Genomic DNA, 24,020 nt, shown 5'->3' on the forward strand with positions numbered 1-24,020 from the left:
ATTCATAAGTTGGCAGATATTTTTAATAATTACTCCCACCAACCATTTACCAACCTTTATTTATGTCTACCATATGAGAGGATTATATTAAAGAGTAGTTACATTACTATTCATGTTAAATTTTTATTGAACTAAAGTTTGATGAATTGATGTTGTATTTTTTAGAAAGGCCTTCTAGTAGCGTATTAATTTTGTTATGAACTAAGATTTGCTCATTTGGTAAGATTGTATAAGAATTGAGAATATTTTGATAGTTTTCACAACTTGTGGGGTTTTTATGTCTATAAAAAAAATATAACTTAAGAAATTCAAATTACATGTCCAAATATAGTTTCAAATCGTGATTTCAAACCATGCCCAAACGAATCCTAAAGTTCTACGTGGACTATCACCTAATAAGTTTATGAGGAGATTTATTACGTCATTACGTGTCACCCATATTATCTATTGCCATCAAAGTTTATAGGCTTTTTTGTGTGTGTATACTTTTCCAAGTATTGGTGAAGCCGCGAAGGTAGTAAACCAGCCCGCAGATGGGCAAAGGCAGCGAAAATGTGTCATGCCATCACTCCAACATATCTATAATTGTTTCGCTGAATTTAGTTATTGGATTAAGTTAGCCCAAAAATTAATACTCTTAACACAGTGTAATATATTATCCACTTTCGCCAAGTCACGCGATTTTTCCTAAAAATTCTCCACTATAAAGAATATAACTACACTTTGTATGTATTTCTTTTCAGTTTCCAATATAAAATTTTGTTAACGTACGCAACAAAACAATGAACATATATATGTATGTAATTGAGAATAAATTTAACACTACGTTTCTAAATTTGCCTATACAAAAGAACAATAATTTAGGGCGAGAATTATTATTGGAAGTGACCTACACAACCAGTCATAATCCCTGTTAGTCCATCAGTCTCAGACTATTGTTACGATTGATGCACCTTGTTGAATTTCTCATTAAGTTTTGCGGTTCTGATTTCCTTTAAAAGAGTAAAAGGGAAATTAATGGATGTAACAAATAGAATGTCTTCTCCATTAAAACTAGTTAAAATGCTGGTATGTCTAATTTATAGTAGATACTTTATTCAGTAATATAAAATGTCATGGAGTAATTTCTTTATGCGAAAGTATTGTTTGAATTATGATCTTTTAACTATTGAATTAATCTTATAAAGTACGCTTGTGACTTGATTCACCTGTTTGCCACTTTGCATCTCTCTTTTGGTGATTAGTCCAAATAAGTAAAGAAGAAGATGAAAGAGAGTACCACCTAAAACAAAATCTGAATTCTAAAATTACGTATAAGTCCTTATAATATGTTATTTTTTTTTCTCTCATTTGCACATTCATTTTAGTTTTCGGTTGTTTTTGTCTTTTGAAAAAAGTTTTAGGTTGTTAAAAGGAAATCAGTTATTATACTAGTTTTCCCGATAAAATAATACTAGTTCGTTACCATGAAATTCCATTAAGGGGTAAGTACTTTAAGTTCTTTTATTTTTACTCTAAATAAAAAAAAATATTGATCCCTTTTTTTGTTTTATTCAAAATATCATACTTTAAAGAACGCATAATAAATAAATAAAAACTGGCGTTTGGATTCCTAAAAAAAATTGAAAAACTTGATTTAGGTGAAGTTTTTCAAATTTTGGAAATGTGTTTAGTCATAGTTTTTCCTAACATATTTCACTTTTTTTTTTTTTTTTTTGAAAAACATGAAACATGACTTATACTCATAAGTTATAAAAACTATCAAGAATACTCAATCATACCAAACAAACATATTTGCTAATCCCAAATTATTCTTGTGTTATAATTTTGTTGTTAAATTTGATTTCAGTACTCTTATTTACTAATTTTGTAATTTCTTGTTGAATACATCTCAATTTGTGTAATTTTGTTGTTGGATCGTACTGTTTTTCGCATTTCAATTTGTGCAAATGTGAGATGCCTTTGGATATGGAGACTCAATGATTAGTTATTGGACATTACAAGCAGTGACATAATTTTTGGAATTAAAACAATAGTGACTGGTGGACTGCTTAGGAGATAGCTTCAAGCCTTCAAACAATTCTTACGTTTTGAAGTATTCTTGATTAATGGGGGAAACATGGTAGATACGGATTAGTTGAGTCATAAATAAATGTGTTTTTTTTAATAAAATACAAAAAATTAGGGTAATTTTTAAAAAATTTGAGAAGGCCAAAACATAGATCTTGGCCCAAAAACAGGTTTGAGCCAGATTTTGGAATTTGAAGATTTATTTTCAAATTTGTCAAAATGTTATGGCCAAACAAAGATTTAAAAAAATATGTTCCCAAAATTTATGGCCAAACGGAAGCATATTTTGCTCTGATTAATTAATATACATTCTTACTTTATTTAATTACTTAACTATGATAATATAGTTTGCTATAAATACAAGCTACAAATAAGTATTTATCGCCATTACTTTCATTCCATAGTAACCTAACCCATCTAATAAAAGAGCTTTCCAGGTAAGTATTATCTTTGATTCCTTGCTCAATTCCAGTTTTCTTGGTAAAAGATGCCAATTCCCAAATCAAATCAAATAAAAATAAAATATGTCCATTTAATTAATTATGGCCAATTTGCACGATTGTCCTTCATACGGACTCGTCTTTAATTTTTGGCCCTCAATTTGTTGGTCTTTAATTTTTGCTCTTCGCTTAAAAAGGTAGCTGAAAATATCTTGAGGTTCTGGGTTCGAAATTCAGTGGAGTAAAAAATAATAATATTTTCGCAAGGTATAGGTTTTAATGAACTTATGCCTATTCGGGCGAAGTAACATAGAACCTATGCCGGAGACAACAAATTTTGCCTCATAAGACAAACTTTCAGTTATGCCTTAAGGCATAGCTAAACGACAGACTTTTCCTTAAGACATAACCGGAAGACTTTGCCTTATGAAATCAAACAGACAACAACAACAACAACCCAGTGAAATCCCACATCGTAGGGTCTGGGGAGGGTAGAGTGTACGCAGACCTGACTCCTACCAAGGTAGGACGGCTGTTTCCGAAAGACCCCCGGCTCAATAAAAGCATAAAAAGAAGTCAGATACGGTTAGATAAGGTTAAGAGATTTAAAGCGGTATGGAAATGAAATAATGCAAGCGACACAGATAATACAGGATAATCAGAGAAATGAAAAATCAATCAGAGTGTTTTAAAATTCAGAAAGGGGCACAACAGTCATATCAACTTCCAAATAATTTCCGCTTCGGAACTTTTGTCTCTCTCGTACGCGCAAATTTAGTTGCTTTTTAACTTTTTCACGAAGACATAGTTTATATACTTGCACAAATACAGAACCCCATACCGGCAAAACTGTCATCACATAAGACATAAAGACTCTACTGCATTCAATCTCTGATTCTCATTGAACTTCTCTTTAGTGATCAAAGATAGAGAAAATCTTCTTCACTTCTTCAACGGACCACAATTTAGTGGACATTAAAATTAAATTCTTGCATGTGGTTGTTGTTTGAACTTTGAAGAGTTTTTTGTTATATATAAGGTGGAAAGTTGAACTGGAAGTGTTATCTTGGAGTTATTAAGAGTAGTGGGTGTTTCATAAATTTTAAAATGGGGGTTTCCCAGAATGATTCTTGTAAAATGGAAGGGTGGTTATATCTTGTTCGTTCTAATAGGTTAGGTCTTCAGTATTCCAGAAAACGGTACTTTGTTCTTCATGATCTTGTTCTTAAGAGCTATAAATCAAACCCACTTTCAAACAATGAGGTTGATCATTCTTTTCCTCTCTCTTTTTGTGTGTGTGTAGTGCTAATTCTTGATAAATTGTTTGGGTAAAATGCCCTGGTGTGTTTAACTAGTTCTCTAGTTATTTTGTGAAGGAGTACTGTTCTAGGTTCTTGGTTTTTGCTTTACAGGTTTAGCATTGATATAAATGGCTTAAGTATAATGTATATAAGAAGTTCCTTGCTAACTTGTAATCTTTTTTTTTTTTTTTCATAACATAATACATGTAAGTGACAATTTCTATGTTGCGAACTTGTAAGCGGATTTGCCAGTATTCTATGTTATTTTTTGTGCTGATACTATCAGAGGCAAGTAATGCTGCACCCAATTTTTTGTGACAATGTGCTCGGAATTAATATTAAAACACACACACACATTGTAGATGCTCTATCCCACAAAGGCTGCGTACACCCTATCCTCCCCAAACCCTACTTGTGGGACTATACTAGGCATGTTGTTGTTGTTGTTGTTGTTGATGATGTTGATGTTGATGTTGTCACACATACATTGTAGATGCATACAGAGGTGGGGCCAGGATTTTTACTGTATAGATTCTAAACCATAATTCTTTTTGCTTAACACAAATACAGGGTTTGAGCCTAACTTATTCGGTTCTGTTGAACCCTTAAGTACTCATTGGCTCTGGCCCTGGATGCATGTAACCCTTGAGCTCCGTGCTAAAACTCATACAATTTTTCTGACTTACTTGTAAGTGGTGGATTTTAAGTCGATTACAGCTCTTCAATGGTCTCTAAAATAGTCAAGTATCAACATTTCTTCTTCAAGTGGGTGAAAATTTTATTTTTGTAGTTCTTCTGCCCATATGTCATTTTGATTCTTTTGTAGGATCCTGTTAGAAGTGCTGTTATTGATTCCTGCATTAGGGTGACAGACAATGGGAGAGAAAGCATTCAAAGAAAAGTATGATCTTTATCCCAGTTCCAATACATGGCAGAGACTATTTGTTCTGACTGGGTTTTTATCCTTAAATGCTTTGCCTTCCTTACCGAGACTTTCTGGTTTTGTTACTTCTGCATTCTCCCAGGTTGTTTTCATATTCACTCTATACAACGCCTCAAATCATAATGATCAGTTGAAGGTGTGGAAATTGCCCTTTTCCCCGTTTCAGTTGTTGTTGTTGTTGTTTTTTTTTTTTTAAGACCAACGAGTGTCTAAAGAAATTTTACGAACAATAGTTAGGAGCAAACAGTCCCGAGGAAGCAGCAAGATGGATACAGGCCTTGCAGGAAGCAGCTTTAAAGGTATAAACTAGTCAATATGAGCCATTAAAGTTTCCTTTCTTTGGCAACTGATGATAATGAATAATTGTAGGCAGACATGAATAAAAGAACTGCAGTTGATCGTCCAAGGCGTGACTCACCGTCTTTGAGGTAATTTGATTTGGTCTATCAATATATTACTTTGCTAATTCTTACCTTTGACTCAAAAAACATTTCTAAGGATCTTGGAGATACTTATTCTTCATACAAGCATCTGTCGCTTGTCTCTTGCTAATTTCTCCTCCTTCTTTTTTTCCTTTTCGCCACACAGGTTAAATTGTTCCAACAGATATCATCATCTGAATTCCATTGATTGGACTTTCTGTTCATCCTCGGTGGCAGATGCTACGACATCTGATGTTGTTGCACCCTCGTCCTGGACAATATTTGGTTGTCAGAATGGTAGGTTTTAATGATTGTTATGTTTGAGAAGCTGAAATTTCATGTAGGATTTTTGCTCTTATGATAATATTTTCGTCCTTGAGGGTCCATTAAGAATTTATGTTACAATGTCTCTGAGTCATTTTTCAGAAGTCTTTTAAGTCCTTATTAGTTCTCTTGAGAGGAAGGAGACATGGTTGACTTTATCTTGGGAACTTTTCTATGATCATTTCTCTGTCTTTCGATGCTAAATGATCGCCTCCCCTGCTTTTGTTATTCTTATTTGCCAATTGTTCTTAAATCACTTGGGCATGTAGGTCTTCGGCTATTTAAGGAAGCTAAAGATAGGGAATCTCATGGGAAGGTAACCTAATATTGTCCAGCATATAAGGCAGTAAACCTACAAGCTCATTTTACTGAACTTGTCCCATGCTGTGTAGTGGGATGATCACCCTGCAATAATGGCTGTTGGTGTAGTTGATGGAACTTCAGAGGCCATTTTTCAAACACTCATGTCGCTTGGTCCTTCAAGATCGGAGTGAGTTGCAAAGTCTTTAGCAAAAAGTTTTCGTGCACGCTTCTATGGCAGATACTTAATTGCTACTAAAAATTGTATTATCTCTTTAAGTATAAACTATAAGACTAAGACTTGGATAAGTTAAATGGAAATAAGAAATAATTGTATCCTTGAAATACTATGTATATTACTCTGCAGATGGGATCTCTGTTATATACTCATTGTATCCTTATAGCGTTATGCATTTTACTCTGCAGATGGGATTTCTCTTACTACAAGGGCAGTGTCATTGACCACCTTGATGGTCACACGGATATTGTTCATAAGCTTCTACGTCGGGATTGGCTACCTTGGTCAGGCACATGCATGATATTCACTCTCCAAACTGTTAGTACTTTGTTAGGGTTTATAATTGAAAGAAGTTGTTGCAGGAGTATGAAAAAAAGAGATCTTCTTTTGCGGCGTTACTGGAGAAGGGAGGATGACGGAACATATGGTACCGATGTCTTTGTTAATTGGCTTTGGCAGCTTTTTAGAACTGCTCGGTCTGATCATGACCTATCTGTTTACTCTTGCAGTTATCCTATATCATTCTGTGTTTCATCAGAAGTGTCCATGTCAGAAGGGCTATGTTCGTGCCTGCCTTAAAAGTAATGTATGCCTTTAATGTAGAGCGAGTATAAAGTTCAATCTGTCACTCTAGCTGTTGTGGATGTGTAATTTTATCATCGATGAGCTAACACTAAAAAATTGTCATAGTGCGTGGACGCCTAATTTTCTGCAAACCGTGCATGGTTGATAATTTAATTGTTACATAGCATCAGTCATATGCTTCCACTACACATTTTGTTTTTTGCACAAGAGTAACCTTTGTAGAGCTGCACATTATGGATATACTTTGCTTATCATTGCAGGTGGAGGATATGTAATATCACCTGTGAATCAAAGGAAGCAGTCAATAGTCAAGCATATGCTTGCTATTGATTGGAGATTCTGGAAATCTTACTTACGAGCATCTTCAGCCAGATGTATAACAATCGACATGCTAGGGAGACTCGCTGGTGTGTTTTTACTGCGAGACTTAGTTTCATATTAGTTACTTTTTTTCACTTTTACATATTATGACTGCTCATGGGGGGGCTCAACCTGTAAATTTACTGCTGCATTTGTAGCTTTGAGGGAGCTTTTTAGAGCAAAATTAGGAGATTGCTCTTCCTCGTATCTCTTGGAGAAGCAGGTGAGAGAAAAAAGACTGCATCAGGAAGTTAAGGCTGAGATACAAACTAGACTGGAAAATGGGAATAGTATGGCAGATGTGGAAGAAGAAGAAGAAGAAGAAGAAGTCGCCAAAGCACCTTCTGAACATGCAAGCTTGATGGGGTTAAATGATGCATCGGATGAGTTTTTTGATGTCTCTGAACCACTTGATTATGACCAATCGGAAAATGGCTGGCCTTCTGATTTTGGTACAGAGATGTACTCTCAGGTATTACCTTTTTAAACCAAAATCACTGGGAGCTTCTATGAGCAGATAGCTTTTCAGAAATTCAGGAGTCTACATGAGGCATGACTTTCATGATTAAAGCATGTCTATCTATTGCTACGTAATGGAAGATGTGAAACTTTCTTTCAACTAACTTCTACTTGAATGGCACCTTATGTTTATTCTTGTGGTTTAGTTTATGTATTTTATCTGGTTTTAAGGCATATAAACTTGAGTCCAATAAATATGCAGTCTCTTTACGACTTCCACATCTTAGGCTGACGACAATGTTGATGCATTAATGTCATTTCTTATCCCCACCCTCAAAGAAAAGCTTCATTTCTCTCGAGTATTTCCTGTTTCCCTTCTTTAAACCCTAATGTAGCAATCTATTTTGAACCTTATCCCCTCTTGCTCATACTTTCCTAGACCCATCGTCTTGTTGCAGATCAGTACTTTTTCCAGATGTTTCTTTCCTGTAGGATGTCCTTACATCTTTCTCTTTCTTTGTGTTCTTTTTTTCTTTTTCTAGGACACACGGCATGCCAGATTATCATCTGCTTCTGTTTTTGTGAAAAAGTTGCATGATCTTGCTGGTGAGTTTGATGTGTATTGCTATTTCAAAAAAAACTCAATTAATGGAAATGTTGAAGTTCTGAGGATTGAGTTTTTCCCATTTCAGTTCAAAAGCGGGGTTATGTAGATCTGCATGAAAAGGCAAAGGAAGAAACATTGTTGTGCCATTATGGGTCCACTCTTCCAAAAGATCCAACTTGTAATTTGCCTTGCAGTTGGGCCCAAACAGATCCATCAACCTTTCTTATTCGGGGAGAGACTTATCTAGGAGATCGTAAGAAGGTGGGATCTCATAGTTGATTGAGCTATAACTGTCTTATTTTCCCATAAGCATGTTCTGTAAGTTTTATGTGGTCCATCTCTCTCATTTGATCTTGGAAACTGGAAATGATTCCCTTTATTAAATTGATATCTGTAGTTCGATTTCTGGCCGTTTAATGATTAATATTTGAACCTTACCTACTGATCATCGCTCGACAAAAGCCACAACATCTTGCTGTACCATAGTCAAGTGTTAGTTAAACTGCATTAAACAAAACTCCATTGTTTGTGATTCCTGTCACATAAAACATGTCTAAAATGGCATACCGACATGGAAACTCAACTTCAAAAAAATCTGCAGGCTTCTTGGCTAGTTGTCTGTTATGCCAGCGTGCATGATATATTCTGGGTTCTTGCCCTACTCATCTTAAAATTTGTTTAGTTCGAATCGAAGAGTTATGTGCATTGTCCTAACTTCATGTCATTTACTGGTTGTGTTGCTCTGTTACAGATTAAGGCAAAAGGCACATTGATGCAAATGGTTGCTGCAGATTGGCTGAAATCTGACAAGCGAGAAGATGATCTTGGTGGTCACCCGGGGGGCATTGTTCAGGTTGCTTCTCTTATTCTGTTTGAAGACAATGAACATAGCATATACATGTAGTTTATAAACTTGCTGCGTACCAACTTTTATCTGCAGAAATACGCAGCCAAGGGTGGTCCAGAATTTTTCTTCATTGTGAATATACAGGTTTATTCTCTTGCTTCTTTTATTTTATATACCTTTTCTGTTTTCCTTCGGAATTCCAGAGAGTTCATTTAGCTGAATGTGTCTTACATTCAGGTACCAGGTTCAACAACATACTCTCTTGCTCTCTACTATATGATGGACACTCCTATAGAAAACGCGCCGTTGCTGGAGAGTTTTGTTAAAGGGGATGATGCTTATAGAAATTCGAGGTTCAAGCTCATACCATACATATCCAAGGTTTGTATTCTGAAAATTGATATTTAACATAATCACTTCTTTTACAAGGTTCAATAATACATTTTGCAACTACCAAAGAAATTATATTGATGATCATGGAGAAATTCAAAGAGATGATACTGCATGCTTACATTATATTCCCAAAATCCATGCATCCGATCGAGAGTCCTTTTTTGTTGTAATGCTTCTGTGCTTTCTTGCTTGCTTTTTTGGGTGGACAAATGTTCTTTAATCAGCATTGCGAATAGTACTTAACAATTTTATCCTTTTAAAGATCAGGAATTGTGGTAATTACTCCTATTTATTTGTCAGGGACCATGGATAGTCAAGCAGAGTGTTGGAAAGAAAGCATGCCTTGTAGGTCCAGCACTTGAAATTAATTATTTTCGGGGAAAGAACTACTTGGAGGTAAATTTCAAGAGTATTTTTTTACAGGAAATGATGCTTTAATTTTGTTTGCACGTTATCTACTAATAGTTGGTGCAGTTAAATATGCCCATTTTCAAAATTTCGGAATGAACTACTTCCACTGCCGCAGAAGTTCTATATCTTTTCTTGGCAAATGTAGAATACTGAATTCTTTGCCACCGAGTGCTTTCCTCTTGAACTCATAAAAATTTGCTAAAAAGTTTTTTCTCAATTGGCTAAGAGAGCCAGTAAGTAATGGAATAATCTCACCTCCGCACACCCAGGACTGGACATCTGGAGCATGGATAATATTACATGGAGGCTTATGGATGGGTCTGATATTGATACCATGTTAGAAAATGAACTTTGACCTGCTAACCTTAAAAGCTAGCTCATGAAGTGACAATTGCCCAAAATCATACAAGTGAAACACCACATTCCCGCAACCAATGTAGGATATCTAATGACCCATTTAACCCTCTTTTAAGATTTGAACTTCTTAGAAGTCTAGAAATCAGAACTTCCTGATGCACTAATTTCATGTGGATGAGTTCTTGAGGTATTACTCTGTATCTTTTCATCTTCCTTTTAGTTGTTGGGTAGAAAATATCCGGGAACCGAAAGGCCTTCAATCGCTGGTTGACTCATGTGGCAATTTGACGCGTTAGTTTTACAAAGTTGTAGTCAAAATTTTAGTATCTTTAGAATAATAAGTGAACCTAATGCTTGCATTGACATTCAAACCCCTCCGTAGTAAAACATCTTTTTACGCCGGAAGAAATTTTTTCTCATAGTGGACCTAAAGAAGTATTCTGATCTTTCAGCTTGATATCGATGTTGGTTCTTCTACTGTGGCAAGGGGTGTTGTAAGCCTTGTTGTTGGATATCTAAACAATCTTGTGATTGAGATGGCCTTTCTTGTCCAGGTAAACATTCATGTCCCCTTCTCCATTTAACCATATATGGCTTGAATTGTGGAAGTGATGATATTGTCGATTACATGCAATATCAATAAGTATGACAAGCATAGAGTGACTTCTTTGAATATCTTTCTTCACAGGCCAACACCCCAGAGGAGCTTCCTGAATATCTTCTTGGAACTTGTCGTCTTAACCATCTGGATGTCGCTAAAGCTGTTCAAGTGAAACCATGATCCTTGTATATCTCAATTTTTTTTTTTTCATTTTATATAGCTTTCTACAAGGCAACATGGATGATGCCAATATAGAAGTGCAAAAGCTTTACAAAGTGACTATTCTTTGATTTAATCAAATGTCATGCCAGCAAGTCTGCTGCATTGGTCTCAGCTGTATAGTTTGCCCGATATCCCTGTTTCTAATTATCAGTAAACTGCATTATGAGCATATGCTATTTTTCCTGAAGGGGAATGTGTTTTTTCCAGAGTTACATCTAATCGTAATTTGATATTCTTAAATATTGGTGTTCTAAGGGTTGTTGTTAATGTTAGTCTTTAAACTCCCTTTCTTTTTGGATTGTAATGAGACTTGTTTTATAGGATAAATGGAAAAGGGCCAAAAATGTCTCTGGATTATCGAAAATGGTCTAAAAGTATCCTTCATCTAGCTATTTTGCTAAAAATATCCATCTGGTTACATTTTTGGTCTTTTGACTAACGGTCAACACTAAATTAAAAAGCAATGAAACTCTAAGCCAATTAAATAAATCTACCCATTCGATTTTTTCAGTTACGCGACCTGCTCGGAACCCGCCAGGAAAACATAAATCTCACCGAAAAAATTATTTTCAGACATTTTTCCTCTACTTTCTTATGTGTTTCAAGCTTTCTTAAAAACCCAATAATTGTGTTTTTATTTAAGGCCCCATTTGTCCATAGATACCCAAAAAAAATCATTTTTTTTTTTTTGGAATTTTGGAGTTGGAGTTGTGTTTGGTCATAGTTTTTGGTGAAATGTAGTTGTAAAAAAGTGAAAAAAGTGAATTTTTTTTTGAAAAACAAGTTTAATTTTTTGAGTTTTTGGTATTCCGGAATACAACTTTAAGTTGTATTCGAAATTCTCATGGCCAAACGCTGATTTTGAAAAAAAGTGAAAAAAATTTCCGGAAAAAAGTGAATAATTCTTATGGCCAAACGGGGGCTAAGTGGGCGTTTGGCCATAAAAATTATTCACTTTTTTTGGAAAAATTTTCTTACTCTTTTTACTTTTAGCGTTTGGCCATAAAAATTATTCACTTTTTTTCGCAGTTGTATTCCGGAATACTGAAAACAAGAAAAATTTGTTTTAACTTTTTTCACTTTTTTACATTACATTTCATCAAAAACTAAAATTTTAAAAATTATGGTCAAATAACTCCAACTCTAACTTCAAACATTCCAAAAAAGATGATTTTTTTTTTTTGTATTTATGATCAAACGGGGGCTAAGTCTTCCCAAAAAAGAGAGATTTGTGGAGTGATGAATGTCATCACCGCTTTTAGGCCCCACAGCACCTCAAGAAAAGCATGATGAGTGATCAAATGCTCTCAATCCCTCCAAAACAATCACATGTTCCGCCGACCACGTCACTTCCCATGCTCCCTCCCTCTTCACCCTATGACTTTACTATGAGTGTAACGTTTTCTATCTTTACATTTATTATTTCACCATAAAGTCCAATCCCCACCTACATTTCACTAAAACTCAAAAAAGTAAAAGCTGTTTTCCCCTCTATCTTCTCACCCTATCTTTTTCTGCAAAACCCTCAAGAAAGTACAGTGAAATGGCATGCTCAAGGGTTTAAGCAGAATTTTTTGGACATGCAAAAAGGTCCCTTTTTACCCAATTCAGGTTCCAACTTTTTAACGGTGTGTTCACTTTTTTCCCTGTAATTTCTTGTAGTAATTAATTCTTCTGCCTAAATTGTTCTGTTGCATTTTCTTTTACTCTCTGTTTTGGGTGCTGACAGAATTGGGCTAAAATTTACAAATTTTAGGTCTCTGATTCTCGTTTGGTTTTCAAATTAATTTTCTCTTTCTGGCTATTTTCAGCATCCAAACAGAGAGTAAAGGAAAATGAACAACCTTGAGTTTTTCATTATTTTAGGGAATTATTTTTAAGCTTTCATGAAAAAAGGTCCAAATTTTTCTGTAAAATAATAATCGATAGTCAATTTATGTGACTCTCTCTTCTTAGTTTGTCCCAAAAAAAGAATTTTCTATATTAAACTTTAAACTTTTCATTTTACTTCCGATGAAAAAATTTTTAACTTTAAACTTTTTATTTTAGCTTAGTAAAATGATATTTAGCCACGTAAATATGTATGACTTATTTTGAACTATAAGTTTCAAAAGTCTTTTTTTTAAACGCTATAGCCTAGTCAAATGCTTCATATAAATTGAAGAAAAGTTTCTAGAAAGCAATTCGTTTTCCTTTTTTATGACTCATTGCTAAAATAAGGTCTGAACATGATCTTTCTGCTTTATTTTTATGCAACCCGTATCTTTTATAGAATGGCAGAATATTTCAAAAGTAATATGCATTAGATAGGCAAATAATTATGTTTGTAATACTAAATGAATAATAATAGTAGTAAAAATTAAATAATCATTTTAGATATTGAAAAAAATATGATGAAAAATATTTCATTTTGAATTTGACCCGAGATAGTAACAAATATTCATATTTCACAAAATTATAATTTTAACTTTTTAGAAAACGATTTTGTTTTGGTATTCGTATATATATTTTCGAGCTAAGATTTCCTTTCTGTTACAGGCCCTATTTTATGTGCTTGGAATCTTGCTAAGAAAAAATTATTATAGTAATTAAATAATGAGCTTTATGTATTTTTATCGTTTTTTGTTTTTGGTAAATTTTGAGGATAAATTAGAAGATTCCTTGATACTTAGAATCTAAATAGACTCCTATTTTTGGTAGGAATGTATACCATGGCTAAATAGGAGTAAATTTAGTACTCGTGACGTTTTAACTCACCTACTAGGTTTTGCATACGCGTATACTCCGTGTAATATTTGAATATGGTAACATAATAAATCTATGCGTATATATACATAGCAATACTTTTTCCTTTTCTTTAATTTGAACTTAGCAGCTTATCAAGACCAAAAAAATACAGTTAGAAATTTAGGTTTCGCTTTATTAAAGCAGTGATTGATAAAGGTGAGATATTAGAGAGCAATATGCATGGATTATGAGAGCAAAATTGGTGACGCATTCTTGTTTTAATTGCGCAATATAGGTTGCAAAATTAGATTTTTCCCTTGGTTGCACATACCTTTTGTAATAGCATATAGTTCTAATCCTTGTTTATCGTGTATATATAACTCAGAAGATTAATATGGTTGAACAAAATTGTTGGGATGAGATTCCATTGGGGTCTACTGTTGATGAAGACTTTGAGAGCATACTCAATGGTTTGGACTTTCCTATGGAAAGTTTAGAAGAAGACGGCCTCGGTGAAGATTGGGATACTAGTTTGTACCAGTTATTCGGCCCAATCCCTTCGGATTCTTTTATGACTTTACCTTCGGTGTCCCATGGCGATATTGCAAATGGCTGTGGTAATATTGCCAAGGGTCCTTTGGACGCAGTGCCTAATTCTAATAATACTGTAAGTTTTAACTTTGTTTTGTGTTCTCTCTTTTGCATTACACTTTGCTATAAGGCAGCATACCTTTCTTTAATTAAAATAATTGATTTATTTTTTCTAAATAAGAAGCGGAGCTACTATATCTAAAAAGTTTGTCTTTTTTTTTTTTTTTTAAGTTAGGGAAAAAGAACAAGTTACTTTATTTTGGCTAAATATGCTTAAATAATAAGCTGCCACTAAACAGGACAGTACAAAGAAAGAGTTGCTGTTAATTCTTTCACTGTATCCGTGATGTAGTTGATTATAACATCCACAATTTCAGAATTCTTAAGATGGAGAGAGTTTATTTCACCTATTTAACAAAACAAACGACCACAACGAAAAAGCCCATTAAGAGGCGAGAAAAATTTGAAAAGTATGCAAACCCTATTAGCATTTTCTTCCATCGTAAGATTAAGAACTAAGAATAAGAACTTCAATGGAGTAAGATTAAGAACTTCAAGAGAACTTAACTTTTAATAGCAGATGAGTAAAACTAAGAAATTCTACGATTGATCGTAACCCGCTTAACTAATAATTTTTGAATTTGTATTTCCGTTTGTAAAATAATGTCCTTTTCAATTGTCCAGGGCGTCTCAATAAAATTTAATGGCTTAAAGCCAAATTTTAATCCGAGACCTTAACTATATAAAAAAAAAAAAGGCAGCCCGGTGCACTAAGCTCCCGCTATGCGCGGGGTCCGGGAAAGGGCCGGACCACAAGCGTCTATTGTACGCAGTCTTACCTTGCATTTCTGCAAGAGGCTGTTTTCACAGTTCGAACCCGTGACCTCCTGGTCACATGGCAGCAACTTTACCAGTTACGCCAAGGCTCCCCTTCACCTTAAATATATACATATACATATACATAAAAAAAAATTAGCGTTGCTATTTTTCATACTTGTTGTCTTTTATTTCACATAGTAACATTAATATTTATAATAGTAAGCATTCATTCAATTTATAAGATGTTAGTATGTGTTTTAATACATTATCTTGGATGTTGTTGTAAAACTTTTATTTAATAATATGAACTTAAGTACTTTGGTTCAAAGTTCTAAAATATTTCTCTTTAAAGGTACATAGTTTTTCTTTCTGTCTCGTATTATATAAATTTTGTACTTTTTTTTACAATTTTCAATATTGTCTAAGAGAAAATAAAATCATAAGATTCATCCTTACAATTTTTTGGGGCCTCAAAAGTTTGGGGACCTAAATCAAAGTTTTACTAGCCTCACCCTTGAGCCACCTCTTGACTAGCACTGGTTTGCTCAAACCTCGACTAGTTCTGAGGTACCTGCTACCTCCCATCTGCACAGTTACCACTTAACTCTGTCCACCAAAGCTTGGACAAATAGGATGAAATCACTTAGTGCTTTTGCCTCTTCCGGGGTTTAATGACACTAATTTTCTTTTCTTTCTTAGTCCCATCTCTATCTTTTTAATTTTTTTCTTAATATGTAGTGCTTTCCTCCTATAATGCTTTAAGAGGAAAAAGGGCCTGAAGATTGTTTCCCACACCGGGAGGTTCTAAATGTGTAGTTCAATATCTTGCTGTATGATACCATAAAATACTGTATAATAGTCATCCCCTGCTGTTTAGTATAAGTAGATTGATATATAGCTTTGTGAATTGTGCACGCTGAACCTGTTGGTGACTAATTCTCTCTCCGTCTCTTCTCTCTTTGCTGATCTTTGCCCTGGTTACCCGATGAAAATGTCTCTCTAGGTTTGAAGTAAGGAATTAGTCTCAATCCCTGAGCTAATAATCACGAAGCTCTTCTGTAACCTTTAGTATTATGTAGTTGTTCAATGTCAAATTTGTTCTCCTCCTTGTAGAATGCTTATGTGAGAATATGCAAACCATCACGACATGTTCAAAACTATTTAGTGACCTATAGCACACTCAGTTTCCTTTTTGTTCGTTGCCTGGAATATCAGCGCTAATATGACAAAGTTGGAAGTTGAACTCTCAAACTTCCTCGCTTCTTTTGTCTCTCAATTTATTTGTTAAGCCACTTATAATCAACTCCTAAAGAGTGGTTGCATTCCTTGCCAAAAAGTAGCTTTTCATTAATCAAAGAAATTTTCTAACTAGATTTTATCCTATCAGAACGAATTTCGTGAGGCCCAAGGGAATGTTATATTCCAGACACAGAGTACATCCTTCAAAGTTGGCGCTAAAGGCCGTCGCTCTAAGCGTGCACGATCGTCAACTTTGAATCCATGGCTTTTAATGGCTCCCATGTCTAGTACATCTTTTGCAGCCAAGAAGAATTCTGATGCCAAAAAGGGAAAGGAAAAGAAGAGGAGAAAACTATCAGGTGCTGTGGAGTCTAGTTTATTTAAAAAGTGCACACATTGTGAAATAACAGAGACACCACAATGGAGGGAGGGACCATTGGGTCCAAAGACCCTATGCAATGCCTGTGGAGTTCGTTATCGTTCTGGCCGGCTACTCCCAGAGTATCGGCCTGCTGCGAGTCCCACATTTGTTCCATCTTTGCACTCAAACTCTCACAGGAAAGTCATAGAAATGAGGAAAAAAGCAGTTGAGGAGTCTCCCCAATGTGACAGCCAAAAGTTTGCTCCTCTGAATAGTTATTTGTTTTGACATATATTGAAGAGATGACTATACTTTTAGTTAGGTGCTTAATTTACTTCATTGTTTTATTCTCCACTGTTTGGTTATATGGTATTGTGTAGTCAGGTTAAAAGTTCATGTACAAAAATGGGATGCAGGAAGTTCTAGGTTAGCATAATTAGTCAAAGCCCGATTGGAGGCGGATGATGCAGTTTTCTGATGTAAAATCTAAAGTAGATGAATAGATAGCCAGGTACTTCCAACTTGTTTTCTTGGAACTAATACAGTTTTGTTTTTGTGGTGGTTTCATATACAGTACTTAAGAGTCTGGTCGACCACGCTTTCAAATTTTTTTTATTTTTTTATTAACCAAAATTGGCCAAAAGCCATAAGAATTTTTGGTTGGACCAATTTTTTATTAGTTTATCTCTATTTTTTTTTAATGCCCGAAAGACCCTTTCGAAAATAGCACTCCTAACTCTCTTACTAATAAACCAATTTTGTATTAGTTTATCTCTTCCGTTATTTTCCATCTTTATATATATATATTTTGTTCCTTTTTGGGAATTTGTTCTAAGGTCATTTTAACAAAAAAGATGCATGTTATCATCTTTTACTAAACATACATACTAGTTGTGTGTTATCAATTTAGCATTTTTTGGCAAACACAAAATCATTTATCTATAAGATTAATTCCAACGCTTAAAAGTTCTTTTCAGCATTGATGCTTATAAGTTACTTTTGATAAGTTAATTCAAATGGATTCTTAATAACCTTAGGATACACTAACCACATAACTCTAAACATGCATATCCATCCTTGATACTTGCATGTATCTGTTCGTGTAATTATTAAATAGAAGTATATTATAATTATAAATGAATAACTAATATCATAAAGAGTGATCAGTATTCCACTCATATGAATATCAAGAAATTCATGATTTGTTTTATTTTCTAAAGAACAAAACGACATACATAAATTCAGAAAGTGTTTTTTCTTTAACACATTTGTATAAATAGTTAGGAAAAAAAAAATCTAGTAAGCACAAAACTGTTTATAACAAGTGTTGTTCACATATTTGAGATGGAAGAGATAGAATGTAAATTTATAATATATTTAAAAACAAAAATAAAAGAGAATTTGAAAAATCACCTAGTAACTAAATCGTGTAATTATCAGGAATTTTATTCTTTCTTTGCGAATTTAAGAGTATAATTATTCTCCTCAATTAAATTCAATTTTATGATGATCGAGTATTTATTTATTTGACCGTTTAAAATTGCATAGTCACACTAATTACATCTAAATTTAATTACAAAACATGCTTTTGCTATTCTTTCATCTTAAAAGGAGCGCAGTTTTAACAAAAGGGTTCAAAAATATAAAGAAGAAGATAAATGAAGAAGTCAAGATGGTTCAACGTCTACTATATATATATTAAAAATAATTTTTATTTTATATATACAGTGTAACTTTTCACCGAAAAAGGTTTGAATGAACCCCTTGCCCCATAGTTGCTTCGCCATGTAAACAAGCACTCCCTAGTTGATTTGATTTGGTAAATCTCTAACCATTAAAAAAAAAAAAAAAAAAAGTCAATGCCCAATACAACTCACATGTATTCACACAGTAGAGGAAAAAAAAAGGGACCGACAAAGGATTGAGGATTTAGATACTGCCAGAAGAAAGATATAACTGCAGTGACAAAGGCGGCAATTCTCGTTCAGATGTCAAAAGAGAACCCACGCGTTGAGTTACCAAGCGTCTACAACAGCACATGTCATCTGTGGTCTACGGTGAGATAAAGTAATAAAGTAAACTGGCAGAAACGAAATGACTGAAATACCCCTGTAAACATGGCCAAGCAGGCATGTTGACCCTTAGCTTTGTGCTTATTGCAGCTTATATAATAGTAGTAGATCTAGTAGTACTTCATGCATTAGGTTCTGTTTCTTAAATATTTTTATATATAATAATAAATTAATCCTAATTATTCAATACGAATCTACACTAATACCTGATAACCTATGTTTAAAAAAAGTTTAATAATGATAAGATAAATTTGGTGTAGGCTTTTGGCTGTGCAGTATGAAATCATGATTTTATATTTTGATTTCAAATTAGCATTTTTTATGCAATTTGCAAAAAAATTCAAGTTTTCAACTTAAACTTCATATCATGATATCAAATCGCAAATTCTCCAAAAGGGTACGATTTAAGATTCTAAATCATGGTTTCAATTTATTTTTTAAATGTAAAATTTGACTCATAAGTTTATAATTTGTAAAAAAAGATTCATAAGTTGGTAGATAATACCAATCATGTTTACCAATTCAAATATAGTAAAAGAAATACATGATCGATATGAAGAGACTGTTCATACCATGTGGAAAGATTATATTATAGAGTAGTTACACTGCAATCTACAACTCATGTTCAATTTTTTTTTTTATTGAATTAAAGTTCGATCAATTGTTATTGTATTTTTTAGACCTTATAGCGTATTAATATTGTTATGAACTATGATTTGCTCATTTGATAAGATTGCATAAGAATATAAAAGTTTTTGATGGTTTTCATAACTTATGAATCTTATGTCTATGAAAAAAAGTATAATTTAAGAAATTTAAATTATATATGGAGATAAAACTTCAACGTCAAATCAATCGTGATTTCAAATGGCTCGATTAATCCATTCAATTTTAAAAAATCTGTGGACCTTTCTACTCCAAAAAGTAGCTACATAAGATGGTGTAAAATACTCCTATCAGTAAAAAATGAACCTCTGTCGTGAGTAAAAAGAGGGTATTCATTATGTCGCAACCAAATATCTCGTCTCTGTCTCTTCTCTTTCTCACATTTCTTCCTCTTTTCTCTCAGATTTGTTTAGTTTAGATCCGAAAATATCGAAAAAGATATAATTTTGCTCTAAGAGACATTTCAGATTAAAAATTGAGACAGTGGTGATGAAGAAGAAAGAGAGAAAATGGACTTGACACTTGAGTTTTGAATAAGTAGTTATTCTGGTTCTCTTCTCGTAGGTTTAATCCAAAAACATCATGTAAGACGAACAGAACTACTTGTTGAAGCCCAAAAGTCTGTAAATGTAAGGGTTTTTTGGTTTGTGTCAGAAAGTAGTCTTTTGGTTTTGGGATTTGATTGAAGAGGGAATTAATGAACCTGTTTATATGTACACTTTATGTCTATATGTAAGCACTAGGCTTAATTGTTTTGTTCCAAATGGAGTAATTGTTTGGATTAACTTGTCTACTTTCTCTCTTTAGTTTCTTTCTTTCTTCTTTTGTAAATTTAACACATCTTTTGCTTCTTTCTCGCTGCCTCTCCATTTTCAAGTTTAGTAAATGTGTTTGTCCACGCCTCATAAATCAAATCTGAAACTGCGGGTTCTGATCCTCCAAAAAAAAAAAAAAATTGCGTCAAACAAATTAATTTATTGAAGAATTAATTATGAAGTCTTAAAAGCTTAGATAAGGAACAAAGTGTAGATGTATTTATTAGTTTGGTGTAAAGATTGAGCCAGATTAGTTTTTTTTTTTTTTTTTTTTTGGTGTGGGTAGGTTTGTTGCAGTACTATATCTTTAATTATCTTGTTTTACTTAATTTGTTCCTGAAACTTTTTTTCTTATCTTTGGTACACAGAAGTTAATGAAGAAGTAGGAAGCATTCCAAAAAAATTCATTTGCAGTTTTTGCGAAACGTAACAATATAAGAAGAAAGGAAGTGGGTTTTGCAGGACTAGTGAAATGGATGAGGTGGAAGAGAATTGTTTGGACTCTCAGCTTTGGCATGCTTGTGCAGGAAATATGGTGCAAATTCCTCCAGTGAACTCCAAAGTCTTTTACTTCCCACAAGGTCATGCTGAGCATACGTGTACAGATGTCGATTTCACTTCACTCCCGAGAATTCCTGCTATGATCCTATGTAGAGTTGATACTGTAAAGTTCTTAGCTGACCCTGAAACTGATGAGATTTATGCCAAGATTAGGCTTATTCCTGTCGAAAACAAGGAGCATGACTTTGAAGATGACACTGTTTTAGGAAGTAGTGTGGTTGAAACAACAGAGAAGCCTACTTCATTTGCTAAGACATTGACTCAATCGGATGCGAATAACGGGGGTGGTTTTTCAGTTCCCAGGTACTGTGCAGAGACAATTTTCCCGAGGTTGGATTTGAAAGCTGATCCGCCTGTCCAGACTGTGATGGCAAAGGGTGTTCATGGTGAAATTTGGAAGTTTAGGCACATTTATAGGGGCACGCCAAGGAGGCATTTGTTGACGAGTGGTTGGAGTACATTTGTGAATCAGAAGAAGCTGGTTGCGGGGGACTCCGTTGTGTTTCTGAGGGCTGAAAATGGTGACCTTTGTGTTGGAATTCGCAGGATAAAGCGAGGTGGTATTGGTGGGACGGAAATCCAATCTGGGTGGAACTCTGCTGCTGGTAATTATGGTGGATCTTATGCATTTTTGAAGGAAGAAGAGAACAATATGATGAGAAGTCGTAGTAATGTTAATCTGAATTCTCTTGGTGGGAGATTTAGAGATAAGGGAAAAGTGAGCCCTGAATCAGTTGTTCAGGCCTCATATCTCGCTGCTAGTGGCCAGCCTTTTGAAATTGTTTACTACCCTCGTGCAAGCACTCCAGAATTTTGTGTTCGGGCGTCTTCTGTGAATGCTGCAGTGAGTGTTCAATGGTGCTTAGGGATGAGGTTCAAAATGGCTTTTGAAACCGAGGATTCTTCTCGGGTCAGCTGGTTCATGGGAAGTATATCTTCGGTTCAGGTTGCTGACCCCGTCCGCTGGCCTCATTCACCATGGCGGCTTCTTCAGGTAATGCAGTTACTTTCAGTTCGATTTGGACCAATGCATAACTGCTTATTAATGTCAATTTGTCATTATTCTGATACTAGTAGCGAGTCGATATCCTTCACAGTTGTTTTAACATATTTTTCATAGTTTTGCTACTCGTCACAACTGATTCTATTTCAACTTCTGACTTGGTTGATTAAAAATGGAAAGAAGAACTCCCAATTTGTGTTTGATATTTAAGCTTGAATTCATCTGCACTTGGCTGATATGAGTGCCAATTCATTGAATCTTGTTAAAATATTCTTGGTCATAAAAGAACTACTTGCATCCGGTGTTCACACAAAACCAATAAATGCAAGGCATTTGTCTTCACATAAACATTTATCACTTAATCATGCCTGATAAATATGCATTCTACCCTCTATTTATCTCTCAACAATGGTACTTAACATGGTTTAGTGTAAACACAAAGTATAGGTAAGTATTTTCCTGTTGGACTTCCTCAAGATCGGGTGTTGCATTTTATTGGGACGACTTTAGATATTTCAAATTATTTCTGTAATTGCATTTACTGTTACTGCTACTGTGGTGTAATTGGATTTTGAAGTGCTAAATCCAGTGGTAACATTTGGTTGTAGTTTGTTTTTATAAACTTCTCTCTGTGATGGTACTCCAGGTAACATGGGATGAACCAGAATTGCTGCAGAATGTAAAGCAAGTCAACCCATGGCTTGTTGAATTGGTTTCTAATATGCCCGTCATTCACCCGTCACACTTCTCACCACCAAGGAAAAAGTTGTGTTTGTCACAAGAATTTGCACTTGACCGCCAATTTCTATTACCTTCATTTTTGGGCAACCCCCTCAGGTCCAGCAGTCCTTTTTGTTATCTATCTGACAACATCACTGCAGGCATACAGGGAGCCAGGCATGCTCAATTTGGAGTACCTTTATTGGATCTCCACCTTAGCAAAAAGTTACAGTTAGGAGTTCTACCACCCGTTTCCCAACCAGTTGATGCTGATTCCGAAATTCCTAATGGCATCAGTGAAGCCGAAAAAGAGAGCAACGAAAATATATCTTGCTTGCTTACCATGGGTATCTCTAGTCAGACGTTGGAGAAAGCTGATAATGTGAAGACACCTTGTTTTTCACTCTTTGGCCAACCAATTCTCACTGAGCAGCAAATGTCAAGTGGCCGCTCAACTAATGCTCCTCCACAAGAAGCAACATTCGAAACTGAAAGAATTTCTCTGGGCTGGAAAGGCCTTCCAGAAAGTCTATCAAGCGCTACGTTTCTCTGGAATCAAGGTTATCAGGCAGCTGAACTTGGCGCCAGTACTGGTCACTGCAAAGTATTCCTAGATTCAGAGGACATAGGGCGTACTCTTGATCTCTCAGTTTTAGGATCATATGAAGAGCTGTATAAAAGACTTGGAGACATGTTTGAGATGGAAAGATTAGATATGATGACCCGTGTGCTCTATCTAGATGCAACAGGGGCATCTAGGCAAATTGGAGATGAACCATTCAGGTGCCTATGTTGCTTCCACTACTTTCTAATCTTGAATTCATTCATGTCAAGAAACGTTTCTAGTAAAAAGTTCTTATCAATGTTCTCCTTGGACTTGTAATATAGTGACTTCATGAAGACTGCAAAAAGACTGACGATTCTGAAGAACCCTGGCATCAGTGCTGTCAGGTAATTTTTAGAAATTGAATTCTTCCTTTAGCGACTGTTGTCTTTGTATGAAACCATCAGAGCTAATCGTTCTACCATGAAAGGTTTGTACTTTGTAGATCTAATTTCAAGAATGATCGTTCCAACTTATTCCAAGTTGTGCGGTTTTACTATGACTTTCAGTCCTTCACTACCAAGGGAATTAGTACATTGTGATTAATGCTTAATATCTTGTATTTCAGGAAATGGCTCACTGATCTGCCAGTGCTCAATGTTGTCTAAGATTCCTCAAACCAGGGAGGAGCAAAATTAGCTTTTATTGCGTACGTGAATAAGTATCTACCTCTAGTGTCAAAGGAGACTATAGTAGAACATGGATATGTTTTAAGGATGTTCAGTTTTCTTAATGTTGGAAATAATGCGAAGGTCGTTCTGCTTACCACTTCTTGCTTAGCTGTAACCACATGTTAGTTAGTGGTATTATCAAAAAGACATCAAAATTTAATCATGTGGAAGCATATTTTTATTTCTTCCACATCAATGCTCTTGTCTTCTGCTCGTGTTCCTCATCTGCAAGGTCTTTGATGATATGCTTGGCATTACAAAGTTTAAATTAGAATCCGAATTTTTCTGTCA

At 34.6% G+C, this 24,020-nt stretch overlaps 3 protein-coding genes across 6 annotated transcripts; all 3 read left to right on the plus strand.

Annotated features, from left to right (window-relative positions):
* Nucleotides 1–3,307: 3,307 nt before the first annotated feature.
* On the plus strand, nucleotides 3,308–11,092 carry LOC132604963 (protein ENHANCED DISEASE RESISTANCE 2-like). 2 transcript variants are annotated; one of them, XM_060318312.1, is made up of 21 exons: nucleotides 3,308–3,773; nucleotides 4,638–4,712; nucleotides 4,837–4,890; nucleotides 4,988–5,053; nucleotides 5,124–5,182; nucleotides 5,343–5,473; nucleotides 5,770–5,816; nucleotides 5,893–5,990; nucleotides 6,227–6,322; nucleotides 6,401–6,465; nucleotides 6,548–6,619; nucleotides 6,884–7,030; nucleotides 7,142–7,455; nucleotides 7,985–8,048; nucleotides 8,135–8,310; nucleotides 8,801–8,902; nucleotides 8,990–9,040; nucleotides 9,134–9,277; nucleotides 9,590–9,685; nucleotides 10,510–10,611; nucleotides 10,746–11,092. In XM_060318312.1, exons 1-21 carry the CDS (start codon nucleotides 3,618–3,620, stop codon nucleotides 10,836–10,838), a joined length of 2,208 nt encoding a protein of 735 aa, XP_060174295.1. In that variant the 5' UTR covers nucleotides 3,308–3,617; the 3' UTR covers nucleotides 10,839–11,092. The 2 variants fall into 2 exon arrangements, with proteins under 2 accessions (XP_060174295.1, XP_060174300.1); XM_060318317.1 differs by lacking the exon at nucleotides 3,308–3,773 and adding an exon at nucleotides 3,780–4,499.
* Nucleotides 11,093–12,208: 1,116 nt separating this feature from the next.
* On the plus strand, nucleotides 12,209–17,182 carry LOC132604983 (GATA transcription factor 11-like). Of its 3 annotated transcripts, none has more exons than XM_060318325.1 (3): nucleotides 12,209–12,491; nucleotides 13,993–14,274; nucleotides 16,405–17,182. In XM_060318325.1, exons 1-3 carry the CDS (start codon nucleotides 12,429–12,431, stop codon nucleotides 16,903–16,905), a joined length of 846 nt encoding a protein of 281 aa, XP_060174308.1. In that variant the 5' UTR covers nucleotides 12,209–12,428; the 3' UTR covers nucleotides 16,906–17,182. The 3 variants fall into 3 exon arrangements, with proteins under 3 accessions (XP_060174308.1, XP_060174317.1, XP_060174312.1); XM_060318334.1 differs by having other exon boundaries at nucleotides 12,210–12,508; nucleotides 13,996–14,274; XM_060318329.1 differs by having other exon boundaries at nucleotides 12,212–12,508.
* A 2,463-nt stretch (nucleotides 17,183–19,645) lies between these two features.
* LOC132605007 (auxin response factor 18-like) lies at nucleotides 19,646–24,020 on the plus strand. Its single transcript, XM_060318339.1, has 5 exons — nucleotides 19,646–19,984; nucleotides 20,539–21,725; nucleotides 22,381–23,237; nucleotides 23,343–23,405; nucleotides 23,627–24,020. Exons 2-5 carry the CDS (start codon nucleotides 20,643–20,645, stop codon nucleotides 23,664–23,666), a joined length of 2,043 nt encoding a protein of 680 aa, XP_060174322.1. The 5' UTR covers nucleotides 19,646–19,984; nucleotides 20,539–20,642; the 3' UTR covers nucleotides 23,667–24,020.

The sequence above is a fragment of the Lycium barbarum genome, chromosome 1 (genome assembly GCF_019175385.1).
Source record: "Lycium barbarum isolate Lr01 chromosome 1, ASM1917538v2, whole genome shotgun sequence".
Taxonomy (NCBI): domain Eukaryota; kingdom Viridiplantae; phylum Streptophyta; class Magnoliopsida; order Solanales; family Solanaceae; genus Lycium; species Lycium barbarum.

Coding starts and splice junctions, on each gene's coding strand:
- LOC132604963 (XM_060318312.1), top strand. CDS start 3,618: ATGGGGGTTTCCCAGAATGATTCTTGTAAAATGGAAGGGTGGTTATAT. Junction 4,891..4,987: donor ATCATAATGATCAGTTGAAG/GTGTGGAAATTG, acceptor TACGAACAATAG/TTAGGAGCAAACAGTCCCGA. Junction 5,183..5,342: donor CGTGACTCACCGTCTTTGAG/GTAATTTGATTT, acceptor TTCGCCACACAG/GTTAAATTGTTCCAACAGAT.
- LOC132604983 (XM_060318325.1), top strand. CDS start 12,429: ATGCTCAAGGGTTTAAGCAGAATTTTTTGGACATGCAAAAAGGTCCCT. Junction 12,492..13,992: donor TCCCTTTTTACCCAATTCAG/GTTCCAACTTTT, acceptor TATATAACTCAG/AAGATTAATATGGTTGAACA. Junction 14,275..16,404: donor TGCCTAATTCTAATAATACT/GTAAGTTTTAAC, acceptor TTATCCTATCAG/AACGAATTTCGTGAGGCCCA.
- LOC132605007 (XM_060318339.1), top strand. CDS start 20,643: ATGGATGAGGTGGAAGAGAATTGTTTGGACTCTCAGCTTTGGCATGCT. Junction 21,726..22,380: donor CACCATGGCGGCTTCTTCAG/GTAATGCAGTTA, acceptor ATGGTACTCCAG/GTAACATGGGATGAACCAGA. Junction 23,406..23,626: donor CCTGGCATCAGTGCTGTCAG/GTAATTTTTAGA, acceptor CTTGTATTTCAG/GAAATGGCTCACTGATCTGC.